The sequence below is a fragment of the Anopheles merus genome, chromosome 3L (genome assembly GCF_017562075.2).
Source record: "Anopheles merus strain MAF chromosome 3L, AmerM5.1, whole genome shotgun sequence".
Lineage (NCBI taxonomy): Eukaryota > Metazoa > Arthropoda > Insecta > Diptera > Culicidae > Anopheles > Anopheles merus.
The window spans coordinates 6,461,358-6,476,382 of NC_054085.1; the positions used below are offsets into that span (position 1 = coordinate 6,461,358).

Genomic DNA, 15,025 nt, shown 5'->3' on the forward strand with positions numbered 1-15,025 from the left:
TGAAATCTGATTTAGAGAAACCGATTAAACGATCACATAGGCCTTTATAATTATTTTTTCCGTCCTGTTGCCTGTCTGCGTTAAAAATCGTTATAGGAAATGCTATAAGTGTTTCGAATAAGTTTTATCAAGAGTTATTAAAGCATTAAAGCCACTATCACTCTGAAGCTAGCTATTTTTTCTAACACCTGTTTGCTCCAAACTTTGTCACTAACTCCTGTTTCATACGCCGCGTAATATGCGCACAGGGCTGTACAAAGCACCCAGCAGTCCCCTCGCAGTCCGTTCACGCCTGCTCAAGTAGCGCGTAAGCAAACATGACAGCAGGAATGGTCCTGTCACTTCACAACCTTCCACCCACTGTGAAATGTGTCCCGTGCCGTGCAAAACCCGCACGCGCGGAGTGGAGCACGGGAAGAGCTCGCGCGTACACGGTCAGGAAAATTATTAACCTTTATGGTAGTTTTATGACGTGAAATCGCGCAATAGCAAAAACGTTGATGGCTTCGTTTCTCTAGCTTCGCTCGGTTCGCTCGTTCCTCCCCCCGGTGCAGCCGTAGTGTCCCAGACCCGCCGCTTCGTCAAGGATCGTCAAGGATAACTGTTTTCCGCACCGCCGTTGTCATTCACACTGCCCTTTCCTCTAGTTCCTTTGCGGCGGTGACAGGATTCCGTCCGTGAGGCCCCGATCCGTTCGGTCTCGCCGAACGCCGCAACAACCTGTGTGCGTGCGTTGAATGTTTCAGTTTTCCTTTTTTCTACCTTTTATTGCGCTGACAGAGGTGCTTTCCAGAAGTACCACTCTGCTTGGCGCTGGCGCACGCAGAGAAGGGGGAGGAAAGGTAACAAAAAAAAATCCTTCACAAAACGGTTGTGACTCCAATGCTGACGAGATTGGCTCGTGGAAATGTTACTTTGTTGCGCTACTACCACCGGATGAAGGTCCTAGCATGGTTGTACCGCACACACGGTTAGAGTGCCGGTTAGCGACCAGACGGAGTAGAAAGTGCAGAAAGATGGTTTCACCAGCAAGGAAATGGCGAGATTTTCCCTCTCTCCTCAGTCCATGCGCTGGCACAGCGTCACTTTTGCTTCTTTTATCCTTCAGCCACTCCAAGTCGTCCTCCCCGATGTCACATGTCACCAACGATTACGACGTGCGACGGAGTACAACATTGCACGGCCACCCGGGGGCCACCGCTTGTACTCTCATCAACGATTCTTACTGTCCCGCTTTCATGCGCCGTCTAAAAGGGAAGGCCAATTTGACCGTGTGCGCTACACCCGTGAGCAATAAAATATCTAATTTCATTCTCGTAAAAATATGAGGTTTACTATCGATCATATTATTTTGCGACCTCTTTCATTTTCCGATCCCGACGAATGGCAACTTCCCTTGTATGTGTATCGGTGGAACCGTTTTTGGCTGTGTTTGCGATTTTGCTTTACGACGAGACCTTTGACACGCGCCCATGGAGTGTGCTATTAAGGCACGGTGATCAACTAATCAACTGTCGCTTGGTTTATGACATTCCGCATTCAATAAGTGTGGTTGAATGGGACATCCCATGGTAGCGTAGTGAAAACGTGATTGCGCCATTTGTTATGCTTTCGACCGCTCTTATATTATTGTCCGTAACGTTTATAAAATTTCTATTAAACTTTCTTATTTGTTTGTACCCAACTTTTATTTATCTTGTTTTTCTACTCATTGTTTCAGATTCGACAATCCAGCCTCGGTAGCGGTAACACCAGCCCGGCAACTGTCCTACAACTATCTCGTCTCAGTCAACCTGTGGCTGCTACTGTTCCCTTGCGATCTTTGCTGCGACTGGACGATGGGAACGGTACCGCTGGTAGAATCGTTTACGGATCCACGCAACCTGGCCACGCTCGGGGCGTACAGCCTGATAGGTGTGCTGGTGTGGGTTGCATTCATCGAGAACCATCGGCAAAAGTCTGCCGTGGTTGTGATGGTGAGTAGAAATTATTCATATCGCCGCCCTTTGTGGTCGGGAGAAAGTTTTAACGTCTATATATAAAGCGCCTAATGTGAAATGAAATATGTCGGTTATATTTAGTTGCGTTGTAACATTTTTCAATCTCACTTTTCTCTGCATCCTGGCGTTATATGTACGGACCAAAAGCAAAGTGTACCAAATCTCTTATGCGAGCAGCAAACACGCATGGGAAATATATATCCTTTCCGACTCAAGCACAGAAGCTCTCCGAACTGTGCGGAACGGCGGTTTATCATCATTATCTGGCAAACATATCCTACACATTCTCAAGTTTGCTGTTGATTTCAATTTTCGTGCCACGCATCGACGAACCCGAGCGCCATTACTTGCCCATCCATTTCCCATAAGAATTTCAACCCAGCAAGGCCCAAAGTTGTCGGGCGTTGGCAATGAAATTCATTCCCCCCGCCATTACAGCAACAGAAACACTCAAGGATGGGTAGATGTGTATTTGTGCGTGTGTATGTGTTTTTGTATCACTGTACAACAGCTTGGAGATGCGTCAAAATCCTTTGTGGATATGATTTTGGTTTCTTTTTGCCGGCATTGTCCCCACTAGCAACGCATTTATTCTGCGTCTGTCCGTTTGTCCTTCTTCATAGAATAGATTCTCTGCATTCCTTTTGCTTATAGCAAATCCATCGATATGAGACAAAAAGTCCTTAAAGCATCACTCTCGTGCACACAGACACACACATACACGTACACGCACAGAACGGTAGCCTTTATATGGTGTAACAACCGAATCCTCAAGCACGTTTCTATCGCTCACTCATGCAAAGAGAACGGCAGGATACGTTAGATTTTCCCTTTCCCATCTCGGATGTCCTTTTCTTTATCGATTTTGTGGCCCAGTTTTCTGGTGTTTTTCATCTTTCTTTCTTTTTTCTTCCACATTGTTGGACCAGGAAGGGCATTGGATAAAGTTGACCAATCGATCGAGCCGTAAACGCGTGAAACTGATTTCCTTTCCTCCAACGAGCGATCGATTTTCCGCCGGCTGACCCCGCGATGGTATAGTATTTTCATTTGTTTGAGTGAAAATACACATCTACACCTTCGCCGGAATCGTGCGTTGATGATGACATGGTGAGGCAAACAGCGATGCGAATCATGTTTTGCCGTCGGGTTCGAAAGCGAATGTCTTGTCCTTGCTGCTTCCTTCAGCTTGGTATGGCATTTCTCACACAATCTTAGTAGGATATCCGGTTTGCTTAGCCCAATCGTGACAACTGTGTGTATCTGTTGGTCACGGTTTGCCATCTACTTTTTCCATCTATTTTATTTTCGATAACATCGTTCGATTTAATGATCTTCAATCCGACCCAGCATATAACGAGCATTCAGATAAGAATTCTGATTCTTAGCCACTTTTGATCTGATCGAATACTGACGAATACTAGACGGTAATGAGTTAGGGAACAAAAAATATTTTTTGTTGCTTTATTAAAAAAAATGTCACTTCTGAGGGAGAATTTTTAAAAATGTATGCTCTGCGAAATTGTTGCTGTATTTTTTACAACGATGTGTTTTGTGTTGCTATTGTTGCAAAATTAGACATTATTCTTTAACGTTCTGTGCAGTTAAGTTTATTCTTAGAAGTTCAGACAAAATTACCTTTTTCATATTTATAATCTGTGTAGTTTATCATGCAGCGGTGTCGCAATTTTCAAAAAATCAATTTTTACGTCCTGTAACGTCGGTAACGATGAGTAATACAAGGGTTTTCAGGGCCAGGGGTTCTCATAATTTTTAAACGCTTTCTTGACTTTTTCTTAGGGGAAGTCAACTTTATGGGTTATGATTTAAACTCTATAGGAACTTAGTTAGGACTTAGGACAGCATCATTAGGATTAGTAAGGAATATGAACATGAAGTACACTTCCAGTATGAAAGAGGCAAGTAACTGTCCAAAATTATGAAACCCTGTAACGATTATCACGGTTTGGCCAAACAAGCTTAGGCATATGTAAAGTTTGTTGCTAGATAATTCAAAAGAAGATAGAAGCAAGTGTTGCTACTTTGTCCTTATTAATTTTAGCAAATAAGAAAAGTCATTAGCCTCATTTTCTTATTTACTTTAATTGATAAAAAAAGTAGAAGTTGGTTTTTAATTATTTGGCATTTTTACATTTATTCGTAAATATTTACAACAATTTATTGGAAACTTTTTTCCCCAAATCAAACTAAATTTTCCCCAAATCAAGTATTTGTATATTTTTTAAAAAATTAAACATATTTTTATTCATTGATTAAACATATTTCTTTCCATTACATGATGTATTTTACCACTCTAACTTTCTTGACAATGAGCAAGACAAACGAAAACCCACGCCCAAAGAAAATGCAATCGTTTTCCTAGCTTCAGTTGTTGAGAAAATCGCGTACCAAGTCAATCTTCAAATTGCACTCATGACGACAGACGTAAACCTTCCTCTAAAGAAAAGCTTCCCCTGTCCGTGTCACTTTAAATCCTTCCATGTGTTTGCTTCGATGGCTTGAAAAGCCACTGACGATTGATATTACACTCGGTTGCTTCCAAACGAGGAAATTTGTTTTCCTTCAAAACACTTCCCGTATTCACTCGGCCAATTCAACCGAGCGAGAGGAAGTTGAGCATTTTTGTTTTCGCAGTGGAAGCGGCAGCATCGCCTTAAGTCCCACTTGCAAAGTAAAGCTTGCGTACACATTCCAACGTGCATTCGATTTTCTTGCGCTTTAAATTGCTCCCGCACTCGCTTGCGATGGATTCATTCATTTCGTTCCATTCCGTTGGCGCCTTTCGTCCGGTGGATTTACATATAAAACGAAAATGATAGAAGAAAGCAAAGCAAAAAACAGAGAAGCAAACTTCTTTGGCGGACGGGAACGTGAACTCCTTTTTTCCAGTGGGGCAGTAATCCTTATCGAACGCCGCCACTCATACAAACACATAGAACGTAACGCTACACGGATGTAAAATCGCGCCATCCATGCGCGAAAGAACAGCAACCGGAACCCGGTGGTTCCAGTTCGCGAAAGACACTACACCCCGTAGTCGAAGCCATATCCTTAATCCGCTCGAGTGTGCACGAACTCGGAAAGACGAGTCGGGCATTCGATGGTTCCAAATGTAAGCTACCGATGAAGGCACATCCTCCTAAACCTTCCGTCAAAGCTTTAGTGTGGTTTTGCTGTAAGGGACACATCGTCGGATGTTCGGTGAATTACAATATCGACGGCATTCCTTTCCTCTCTATTTTATTTCACGGCCGCTTTATCTCTTTCTATCCCTCTGGCCTTTCTTCAGCTTCTATGCTAACGAATAATCGTATAACTTCAGGAAGCTCGGAGAGACTTCCGGGCACGGCAACACCGGACGACATTCCGGTTGAAGTAATAACCCGGTTGCTTGGAATTCTCTTCATAATCCTTTCGGACTCGTAACGGTTTAAAGGGTGTCCTTTCTTAGCGCTACCATACCCTTGAACGCATTCGCAATTCACTGCGATAGGTATAATCAATACTTTTCTTCATTTGCCTTCGCTTTGTAAAATTGTGCTTTTTGTGCCACAGTTCTAACTCCAAGAAAGGGCAGAAATCGTAGTAAAAACAGTCACAAACTGACCACAAATTTTCATTTCTTGTTTCCGATTCCATTCCAATCCATTTGTAAGCGTTCAACTGTATTTTGAATAGGACAGTTATAACTTTACCCACATTTAAATACGACTGGACTTTTTCATCCAACTGAAATGACAATAAAGCTGTAAAATTTATTGTGACCTTATTAAAGCTTTTTCTTGTGCAAATATTTAAATTAATAAGCACATCGCATAACAGCCATTCCGGTTCATTTCAGTTAATTTCAGGTTCACCGATGGCTTGCTATGTGCACAATAGCAAGCCACGCTATCCGCTGCCCTTTTGCTTTAACCTAAGCATGCTAATAAACGCCTACATGTATGCTATCCCAATGCCAAATCACTCAAATGAGCTTTACTATTTTATCGCTCCGGTCTCTTCACTCATACCACATTATCTGTATCGTTGATTTTCATTCCAAACATTAATAGCAAATTGCGTCTTGCAAACAATACGCGCACGAAGAAACCCACTTTCGCTTTTCCTTTCACTTCGTTTCCATATCTCAAATCTTTTCCTCATGTTTTCTGCATTTGATTCGCGCCACTAATCCTAGACTCTTCGCCTAATGGGAGGCCGCATCTTTGAACGTTGCACCATTTATTTAGATTTATGAGTCAACGATAACTCAAAGTGAAATCTTTTTCGTTTTTAGCAAATCATTGCTCCGCGTTCCGCGACTACTCCGACCCTTAACTCTACTTGTCAGTACTCAGCTGTGGACTGCTTCAGCCTGTGCCGAGTTTGTTTGTATGTTTATACACTTTTTTCAGTTTGTTCCATCTCACCGCTCAATTACTGTATTACTGCAGCGAAGCCTTCCGGACCCGGGACGCCCAGCTCGAGCAGCCTTCCATTAGTGCACACCACTGGCCTACGCTGGCAGAAGTCTGTGAGTGGAAAGAAAACGACAGAAAGATGAAACAGAAGCATTCATTCTTGCACTGCGCGAGAAGATTGATTACAGCTGAGGGCAAAATCTCCTCTCCATTTAAGCTTTCGCGCAAAGGTTTCAGTCATTTTTTTCTTCCTGTTGTTGTGTTAAAAAATGCCTGCCTGTTTTGCATTTCCTTTTCGGGCGTAAAAGCTTAGGAATGGTGTTGAGCATCGGTACTTTGTTTCTTTTGCATGTTTGCAATTTCTATAAGTGATAAGCCGCTGGGCTGAATCCATGCCTGCTCGGCAGGTTGTTGAAGGTAGCGATAGGACGCGCTAGGGGTAGTAGCACTAGACGGTCAAATAAGAAAACTCATCAATTTCATGTCACTCTACCCTTGGTTGGCAGTTTGCACGAGCCCCGGGTCATTCAAAATCCCCAATCACGTGAAGAATGGGCACAGGGAAGCTGTAAAACAATTTCTTGATTTTTTGTTCATTCTAGGGATGTTAGCTTTGGAGTTTTTAAATTAATTACGCTTTGACGATTATTGGTCAAAATTGGTTTTACATTATTTTTCCTTCTTTGACGTTTAACATTACCCCGCAACTCTGTAAAAGAAAAAAAATGTTTAGTACTAAAACATGTTGGCCTATGTTGCGCTAAAAATCGTTATTTATGTTAGTTCTATGATAGATTGATTATTTTTATTATTTTCGTTCTAATATTATATTATTTTTTAGTACTATCTCATAGCAGCTTCATGTGATTGCCCCGGATTCGTATCAATACAAATTTGCATAAAATTTGAAAAATTTACATACTCATCTAATTGTCCTGCAGATTATGTTAACAACCCGTAACCGGTAAGCTTTTTTGTCCGGGCATGCTAAACTCCATGCCCGTTCCGTTCTGTTTTCAGTACTTAAATGCAAATACTTAAATGCTTTCCAATCATACCGTGTGGTTCGCTCATTCTTCAACCGGTGACGCCATTCGTCTAGTTCCTCGGGAGGATTAAAGTGACATAAATTCGAAAACTAAATGAAATTTTGCAAGTATGTGTTTGCCCAGTATTCGCTCCCACCTTTCTGCCGTCGTACGACTGTCTAGACGACGATGATCTCCCCGGGTGATTCTAACGGTTCCGCTACACATAAACACACACACACACACACATAGACACACATGTATATGCTAATAACGCACGGTTGCTGCAGCGAGTGCTGGTGGAACAAAAATAAGCAAATGCATTTATTCGTTCGTGCTTTTTCTTGTTTGCTGCATCCTACTGCTTCCAAACTGCCGGCATTATTATTATGCGAATGGTAATGGCGGCGATGTTGAGGTTAGTCCCCTGGGTGTCGAGATTATTCAACGCTCGGTTGTAGTTTTGAGCATTTTTTTTTTAGTATGTGTGTATGAGCTTTCCTTCCTTCTACTTCTTTTCTGCACATACCTCAAAATGTGTCTCTCTATTCACATGATGTCAGCAGTGTCGTCCATCGGAAGCACGGGAAGAAACACCATGAAAGAATCCCCGCTGCCGAAGCGGTGCATGAGAATGAATGTTTCCATTGCAATTCATATTTTCAATTGCACGGAGAGTGTTGAGCTTTTTGTTCTTGTCCATCTGCTTTTTTCTATCTTGCTGCTGCTGTCCGTGTGCTGCTGCAAGTGGGATGCATCATGCAGGGAATGTGATGCGAGAATAATAATACCCCCGGGCGTAGCGTGACACATTTCACATGGGTAACTAATGCGACCGGTGGTACCTGCTGCACTGGTCCACTTGGGAGACATTTTGATTGCTTTAGACAATCATGTGTTCAAGATGCGAAGCAAAAAACACTGCACTACATCACTCTTTTTTGTCAACCAGTGTGGGGATTTAACCCTCAAGAATCTTAGCTGTTTTTCAGCGGCTATACGAGAACGTGTATATCGTTTTGCGTTGGTGTTTAATCGGACAACAGTGAATGAATTGTGAAAGAAAAGTAAACTTAACTAAAAGTACAATTTTTACCATAAATACGCAAATGATGATGCATTGGAATTTTCCTATATGATTGCGTTTTATGAAGCAATCTTGCTTATTTCTAATAGGAATGCTACTTAACTAGATGAAGTAAAATGCACACCGTTTAAAATTTCTTCCACTACAGCTGCTGTCAGTTTTGGTCAACCATGAATCACAAGCTGCAACTTCTTCTTTGGTATCCACACATATGATAATCTGTCCTATCGAGGAAAAGGAAATATGACACCATAAGGACACCATGTGCATACATACCCAGCACATCTCCGATTCGATCGATGCATTATTCACTGTAACATATGTTTGCTTAAATACTCTTTTTGCTAAAGAGTTTTTGAGAAGGATTGTTGTAAAAAATGTGTTTAAATTTCTCAAAATATGTATCATACATCTTGACCGTTTTTTTTTTTTTGTAGAAGGTAGAAGTGATGGGAATAATTACATTATTTGACCACATATTCTTAGCAAAACAACAGAATTTCTCATAAAACTGTTGACAGTTGAATACGTAATTTATTTATTAAACATTCGTACTATTATTGAACGGATGCGGTAACCATTCTTTACGAACAACGTTGAAGCATTTCATTATTGAAAAGGAAACGTTAGTTTTGCATAGATTGCTATTAGATCCAATCCAATCCATAGATTGCTATTAGATTGACAAATATGAATTCACAGTTTTGACATTCAGGAACTGCACATTAGTATCACGTGAATAAGTAATTTACAGGCAGCTCTTTGGAAAAGGTCAAAAAGGTATAAATATGCAAAATATGGCTAAACATTATTACCAGTGTGAAAAAAAACCTCCGATAAATGCATTGATGGCTTTGTTCGTTTCTAGAACGTACCTTATCATGATTTGAACTAAATCAAGCTAAAAAACGTAATTGAAGTCAATTGATTTTGCCATGATGCTTTTTTGCTGTAAGAGGGAATTGACAATCAAGTCGATAAGATCGGATCTCCTTATCTCTGCATAAAAAAGAAACGACAAAATAAGACAAATTTATGAGGTTTGAAGAAAAGACGAACAGAAAAAAACAAAAACATCTTATTGAAAGCGGATCCTAAATGTAATAACGACCGATGAAAATGTGTATTAAATAACAAACGACTGTCTCGAGCATAGCGAAGAAAAGCGAAGACAAAAAAACTGAATTGAAATCTATCGATTTGAGCAATATCTTCTTCTCATCAAATAATCAAAGAAGAAAAAAATACTCATCCAACTTCTTCTACACCGCCAAAATACACGATGGCCAAAATGCGATGAAGGCGAAAGAAAATAAGCAAACGCTCTCGCAAAGCAAGCAGCGCCGCGGAGTGAAAAGAAAACTGATGTCACGTTTGGCTGCAGCAAAATCGCACGAGCACGAGCGCGAGCAAGGCGGGAAGGTAAATAATTATTTATCGATTATCGACATCTCCTCAGCGAGCCATCTGCCGCCCACGAGCGCCACGAGGTGAAAACAAAACCAAACAAAGTCGGTTCGCTCTCACCGCCTGTAGACGCACTTACATCATCTTTGTCCTACGGTGATGTACCCGTGAGCTGGTGGACGCTATCAGGACAGTCTGGTCCGAAGAAAAAGCCAAAGCCGATTTCAATAGTATGCTCATTAACGTCTACCATTATCAAGATTTACCGAATGTGAACCAGCATCCGGACGACGATGGCAGGCGTCAGCATTGCCGCGTGCGACGACTGTCATCACCGTGGACGTGGGAAATACGACCCTACCACTACCATACCATGCGTTTTCCTTGCGTTCTTACACGCACACACAAGTACCTCACTTAACGTGTCAGTCGGTCTGTGTGAGTAGATTTATCTGATCAGTTTTTAATCGAAAACTCGCCCTACGTCTCATAGATAATCGAACGACTTGCCGGCAGCCGGTTATGGACACGACGAAGACGTTCGTGTAACACAAATCCCTCCACCAAAACTGTCCCGCTTGTCCGCCTCCTGGAGCTGCCTGTGTGGGGGTGTGGTGTAGGATAATTGTAGCAAGAACTTGACACGTCCGGAAGAACATGCTTTCGCTTTGTTTTGTTTTATCTCTTCGATTTCCGATAGCGAATCGAATATTCATTTCCCCGGGCCGGATGCTTTCGCTTTCTCCGACATCGGGCCACCGAACACCCGCATTCTTATCACGCAAGGTGTAGTTGGTTCCATTCCGTAGGCATGGATGGAAGGGAATTTCGTGGGGAATGACCCAGGAAGGGGAAGGGGAAGTGAAGAGAAGAAGGAATTTAATTATAACAATCGTTCACTTCGATTGAGAACCTTCCACCAACCAAAGTAAGGTGTCCTTGGCTTCGGTTTACTTTAGATTCTTCGCGCTATTCCTCATCATTGGGGAATGTATTGCGCGTCTGTCTGTTTTGTTCCTTTTTTGATATTAATTCAAGCGCTTTAATATTTTGGTACATAAACTATCCTTTCCTATAAAGAGCAGTGCCGATGTGCTCTTCTAGGTATCACTCTTTGGCAGAAATAAATTCGGTTCCATTTTTAGCCTTTCTGAGTTTGTACTGCGAAGTAATAATGTATTCAACAGTCTTAAGAATTGAATCACTCCGACAGGAGGAATGGCACGCTTACAATCATTACCCACCCCAATTGGCAAGTGTCGAGGGATCGTAAATGGTATCTGACACGGTAGTTCGCCTGACAGACAACCGGCCAAGCTATTTAGAGCTCGTGACGAATCATGGCATAATGACTGACATTTAACGGGTATCGCATTTCCCGAGCAATGGCGGCATCGTCTTGCCGTATGCTTTTCGTTGCATAATTAAGCAATGTAAATGGAATGGATTGCTTTTTAGCTTTGGCTGTCGATTAGTGGACTTTGCAGTTTTTAATTTTTAATATTTTAATCCACGATCTGCTGCTGGCTTTAGCTGATCGGATCGAATATACTATGCCCGTGGGATAAAAGAAATTGAATTATTTATCTAGAAAACTTTCTTTACTGGTTTAACTTTTTTTTAACTGGGGCAACGTAGTTTAGCTAGAAAATATTGTCTAAATCGTGAGAATGTGGATCATAAGAAGACGTACCTCACAAAGAGAATTAATCGGCTGTTATAATAAGTACAATTATTACTTAATTAAGCGAGCATAGCTACGTGAACAATACATTTTTACAATTTATTATCAGAATCTTTACCCATTTATCCTTTAACTAATTGTCATTTTTTAATAGAGAAGCGCTGAAATTGAAATCGTATGAATGGCTTTACTTATTTAAGAATTTCAGTCTAGCATAAGTATAATGCGAATTCTGGAGTTTTAATGTGTTTTTGGCTCTTAGTATACAATCTACAGCGTGAATATCCGAGTTATCGAGTATAATGCGTACTTCATGTATAATTACTATTAATTTAATGGAACTGAAATGCACCAACAAATGCAAACGAATTAATATACAAATCTGTGCATGTGAAAACAAACGAAACGTTTAAATATGTCTACAACACTTTTACTTATTAAACTTATAAAACAAACCAACAGATGCTGTTTCGTCTTATACAAACTCATCATAAACTAAAATTAATAACACAATGTTTACGCCTTCCCATCCACATTTAATCAGATTATTCACCCCTCTGCGAATGACCAAGCGCAGTGCTCATTCTCCAAGGTCAAACTTATGCCATTTCTCTCGATTTGTTGCCCTCTCCCTCTGGTTTGCATTCAGTCACAGTCCATCCATTCACCTCCGGTGTCATAACATTTGCAGAAGGTTATTATCATTTATTATCATCGCCTTAGGGATATTGCACTGAAGAATTTGTTATCTTTATACCATCGCCCAATGACAAATCCGCCAGCACAGACTGCTTTTCTCTTATCCTTTTATTGCATCGTCCCAGCGCTACATTATGCTGCATTGCAATGAAATAAAACTTGTACAGTTGACACAGCATTTGCTACGGTAGATGATGGTGTAAGTAAGGGAATGGTAGAGGATTAATCAAATTGTTTGCTAACCCGCCCGGTTGGTTCATTGCTGTTTGCTACTCTCAAAGAAAAGGCAAGTTGTTGTCGCTTTCAGCGTGGGTGAATGTAAAGCGAGAAGCTTTTGGTTGATTCGCAAGGATTTTTCATTGCTCTCTGGATGAATTTGTATCTCTATTTATTAAGAATTCTTATACGTTGTTTCAATCATTTCTGTATGATGGGTAGCCCTGTATACAAAGATTTGTGCAGGTTGAAAGTTTGTCACCTGTTTAAATAACACAGGTTACCAATTCCCTTTTTCTGCAAAACAATGCCAATATTTTTGTAGGTTAAATTATTAACCAAACTGTTTTAGTATTTGAAATTGTGAACTTACACCAGGCGTCTCCATTATCAAACAAATTAGAAATGGCAATAAGGACAAAAAACACACACACACAACCACAAAGCTTTGTAAATTGTACGCACAAAGCAAAGTACATACAAAATCTCCTACTTTGGTTTTTGTATTTTGCACTGCGTTCTAAAAACTTGTCCAATTCCATTCAATTTAAATAAGCTGCTTCGTAGGCGGCGTGAGGATGGGGAATGCAAAAAAAACCTCCAGAATGGTGCAAAGCGCACACCATAACGAACGTGCACTGCTAATTATCTTCAGCAATTCATAATTTGTGTCTAACGAACAAAAGCAGCGTCCATAAGTACATGTAAATGTACGGCAGACAGAGGTGCATGTATTCAATTTGTCTGCAATACGTGAAGCGTAAAAAGAGCACGCAGAATAATGAGCAGCAGTGGATGCAAGGATACAAGCAATAGAAATTACATTTCCTTGTTTAAGCGTACAAGAAAAAACTATCTTATGGTATTTGGTAAATGTGGTACTATTTGTTTGAATGTAAATGTTTGAATACTCAAAAGTAATAGTAAACTCTTTTAACGAACGTTAACATTTGGTTTAAAGTAAAATCTATTATATTTTTGAACATTAAACTAATGAAAGTTAATTTTTTATTCCCTCTTTTGTATTTCCGTGTGATTTCAGGGACTCGCATTTATGATCCTTCCGTTTTTGCCCGCATCAAATCTCTTCTTCCCGGTGGGCTTCGTCATTGCCGAGCGCGTCCTGTACATGCCCTCGATGGGTTTCTGCATTCTGGTCGGGTACGGATTCCATCTACTCTCGGAACGCTGGTCACGCAAAATGACCTGGTGTTGTCTCGGTGTGCTACTGCTTACCCACTCCATCAAGACGTACAACCGGAACGCAGACTGGGAGTCGGAGTATTCCATTTTCATGTCCGGACTGAAGGTGAACCAGCGCAACGCAAAACTGTTCAACAATGTGGGCCATGCGCTCGAGAGTGAGGGGCGGTTTGAGGAAGCACTACAATTTTTCCACAAAGCCGTCAGCGTACAGGAGGATGACGTCGGGGCGCACATTAACGTCGGTCGTACGTACAACCATCTGAAGATGTTCAAGGAGGCGGAACAGGCGTATCTGAAGGCAAAATCATTACTGCCGAAGGCAAAACCGGGCGAATCGTACCAGGCACGCATTGCTCCGAACCATCTGAACGTGTTTCTAAATCTCGCCAATCTCATCTCAAAGAATGCAACGCGCCTAGAAGAGGCGGACCTTCTCTACCGACAGGCGATCAGTATGCGTTCCGACTACACGCAAGCCTACATCAATCGGGGTGACATTCTGATCAAGCTGAACCGCACGAAGGAAGCGCAGGAGGTGTACGAGCGGGCGCTTCTGTACGACAGTACCAATCCGGACATTTACTACAATGTAAGTATTTGTTGAAGCTATTCAAGAGGTTACGTGGCAGCCTTAATACATTTATTATTGTTTCGATCATTGTTTTTAGCTTGGAGTCGTTTTTCTGGAACAAGGTAAAGCGTCCCAGGCCTTGGCATACCTCGACAAGGCACTCGAGTTTGATCCCGAACACGAGCAAGCATTGCTTAATTCGGCTATCCTTCTGCAAGAGTTGGGCCGGCCAGAGCTACGAAAAATAGCACGTGAACGTCTACTGAAACTGCTGGCGAAAGATGGTAAGTAAAATATAAGGAGCATTTTTTTCAGACAGACTAACTAACGTTCTATGTTGTTCTCTTCGTGATATAGAAACGAACGAACGAGTCCACTTCAATCTGGGCATGCTGGCCATGGATGATCGCAACACGGACGAAGCAGAAAATTGGTTCCGCCGAGCTGTGCACCTTAAGCAGGACTTCCGTAGCGCGCTGTTCAATCTAGCACTGCTGCTAGCTGACGATCATCGCCCACTTGAGGCGGCTCCCTTTCTGAACCAGCTGGTCAAGTATCACCCGGATCACATCAAGGGATTAATTCTGCTCGGAGACATCTACATCAATAACATCAAAGATCTGGATGCAGCAGAAAATGTAAGCATTTTGTTTGCTGGTGCCCATGCTGAAGGGTTTTTTTCTAATTATTTACTTTTGCTCAC

The 15,025-nt window shown here is 41.6% G+C and overlaps 1 protein-coding gene across 6 annotated transcripts in view; it reads left to right on the plus strand.

The window, feature by feature from the left end:
• The window catches only part of LOC121598294 (protein O-mannosyl-transferase Tmtc3), a 154,060-nt gene that overhangs the window by 136,721 nt on the left and 2,314 nt on the right, over positions 1-15,025 (plus strand). For all 6 annotated transcript variants that reach the window (XM_041924910.1, XM_041924915.1, XM_041924914.1 and 3 more), the window contains 4 exons: positions 1,721-1,976; positions 13,588-14,340; positions 14,420-14,606; positions 14,680-14,960. In XM_041924910.1, coding sequence (XP_041780844.1) covers positions 1,721-1,976; positions 13,588-14,340; positions 14,420-14,606; positions 14,680-14,960 — 1,477 coding nt within the window. The remainder of the gene's footprint in view (positions 1-1,720; positions 1,977-13,587; positions 14,341-14,419; positions 14,607-14,679; positions 14,961-15,025) is intronic.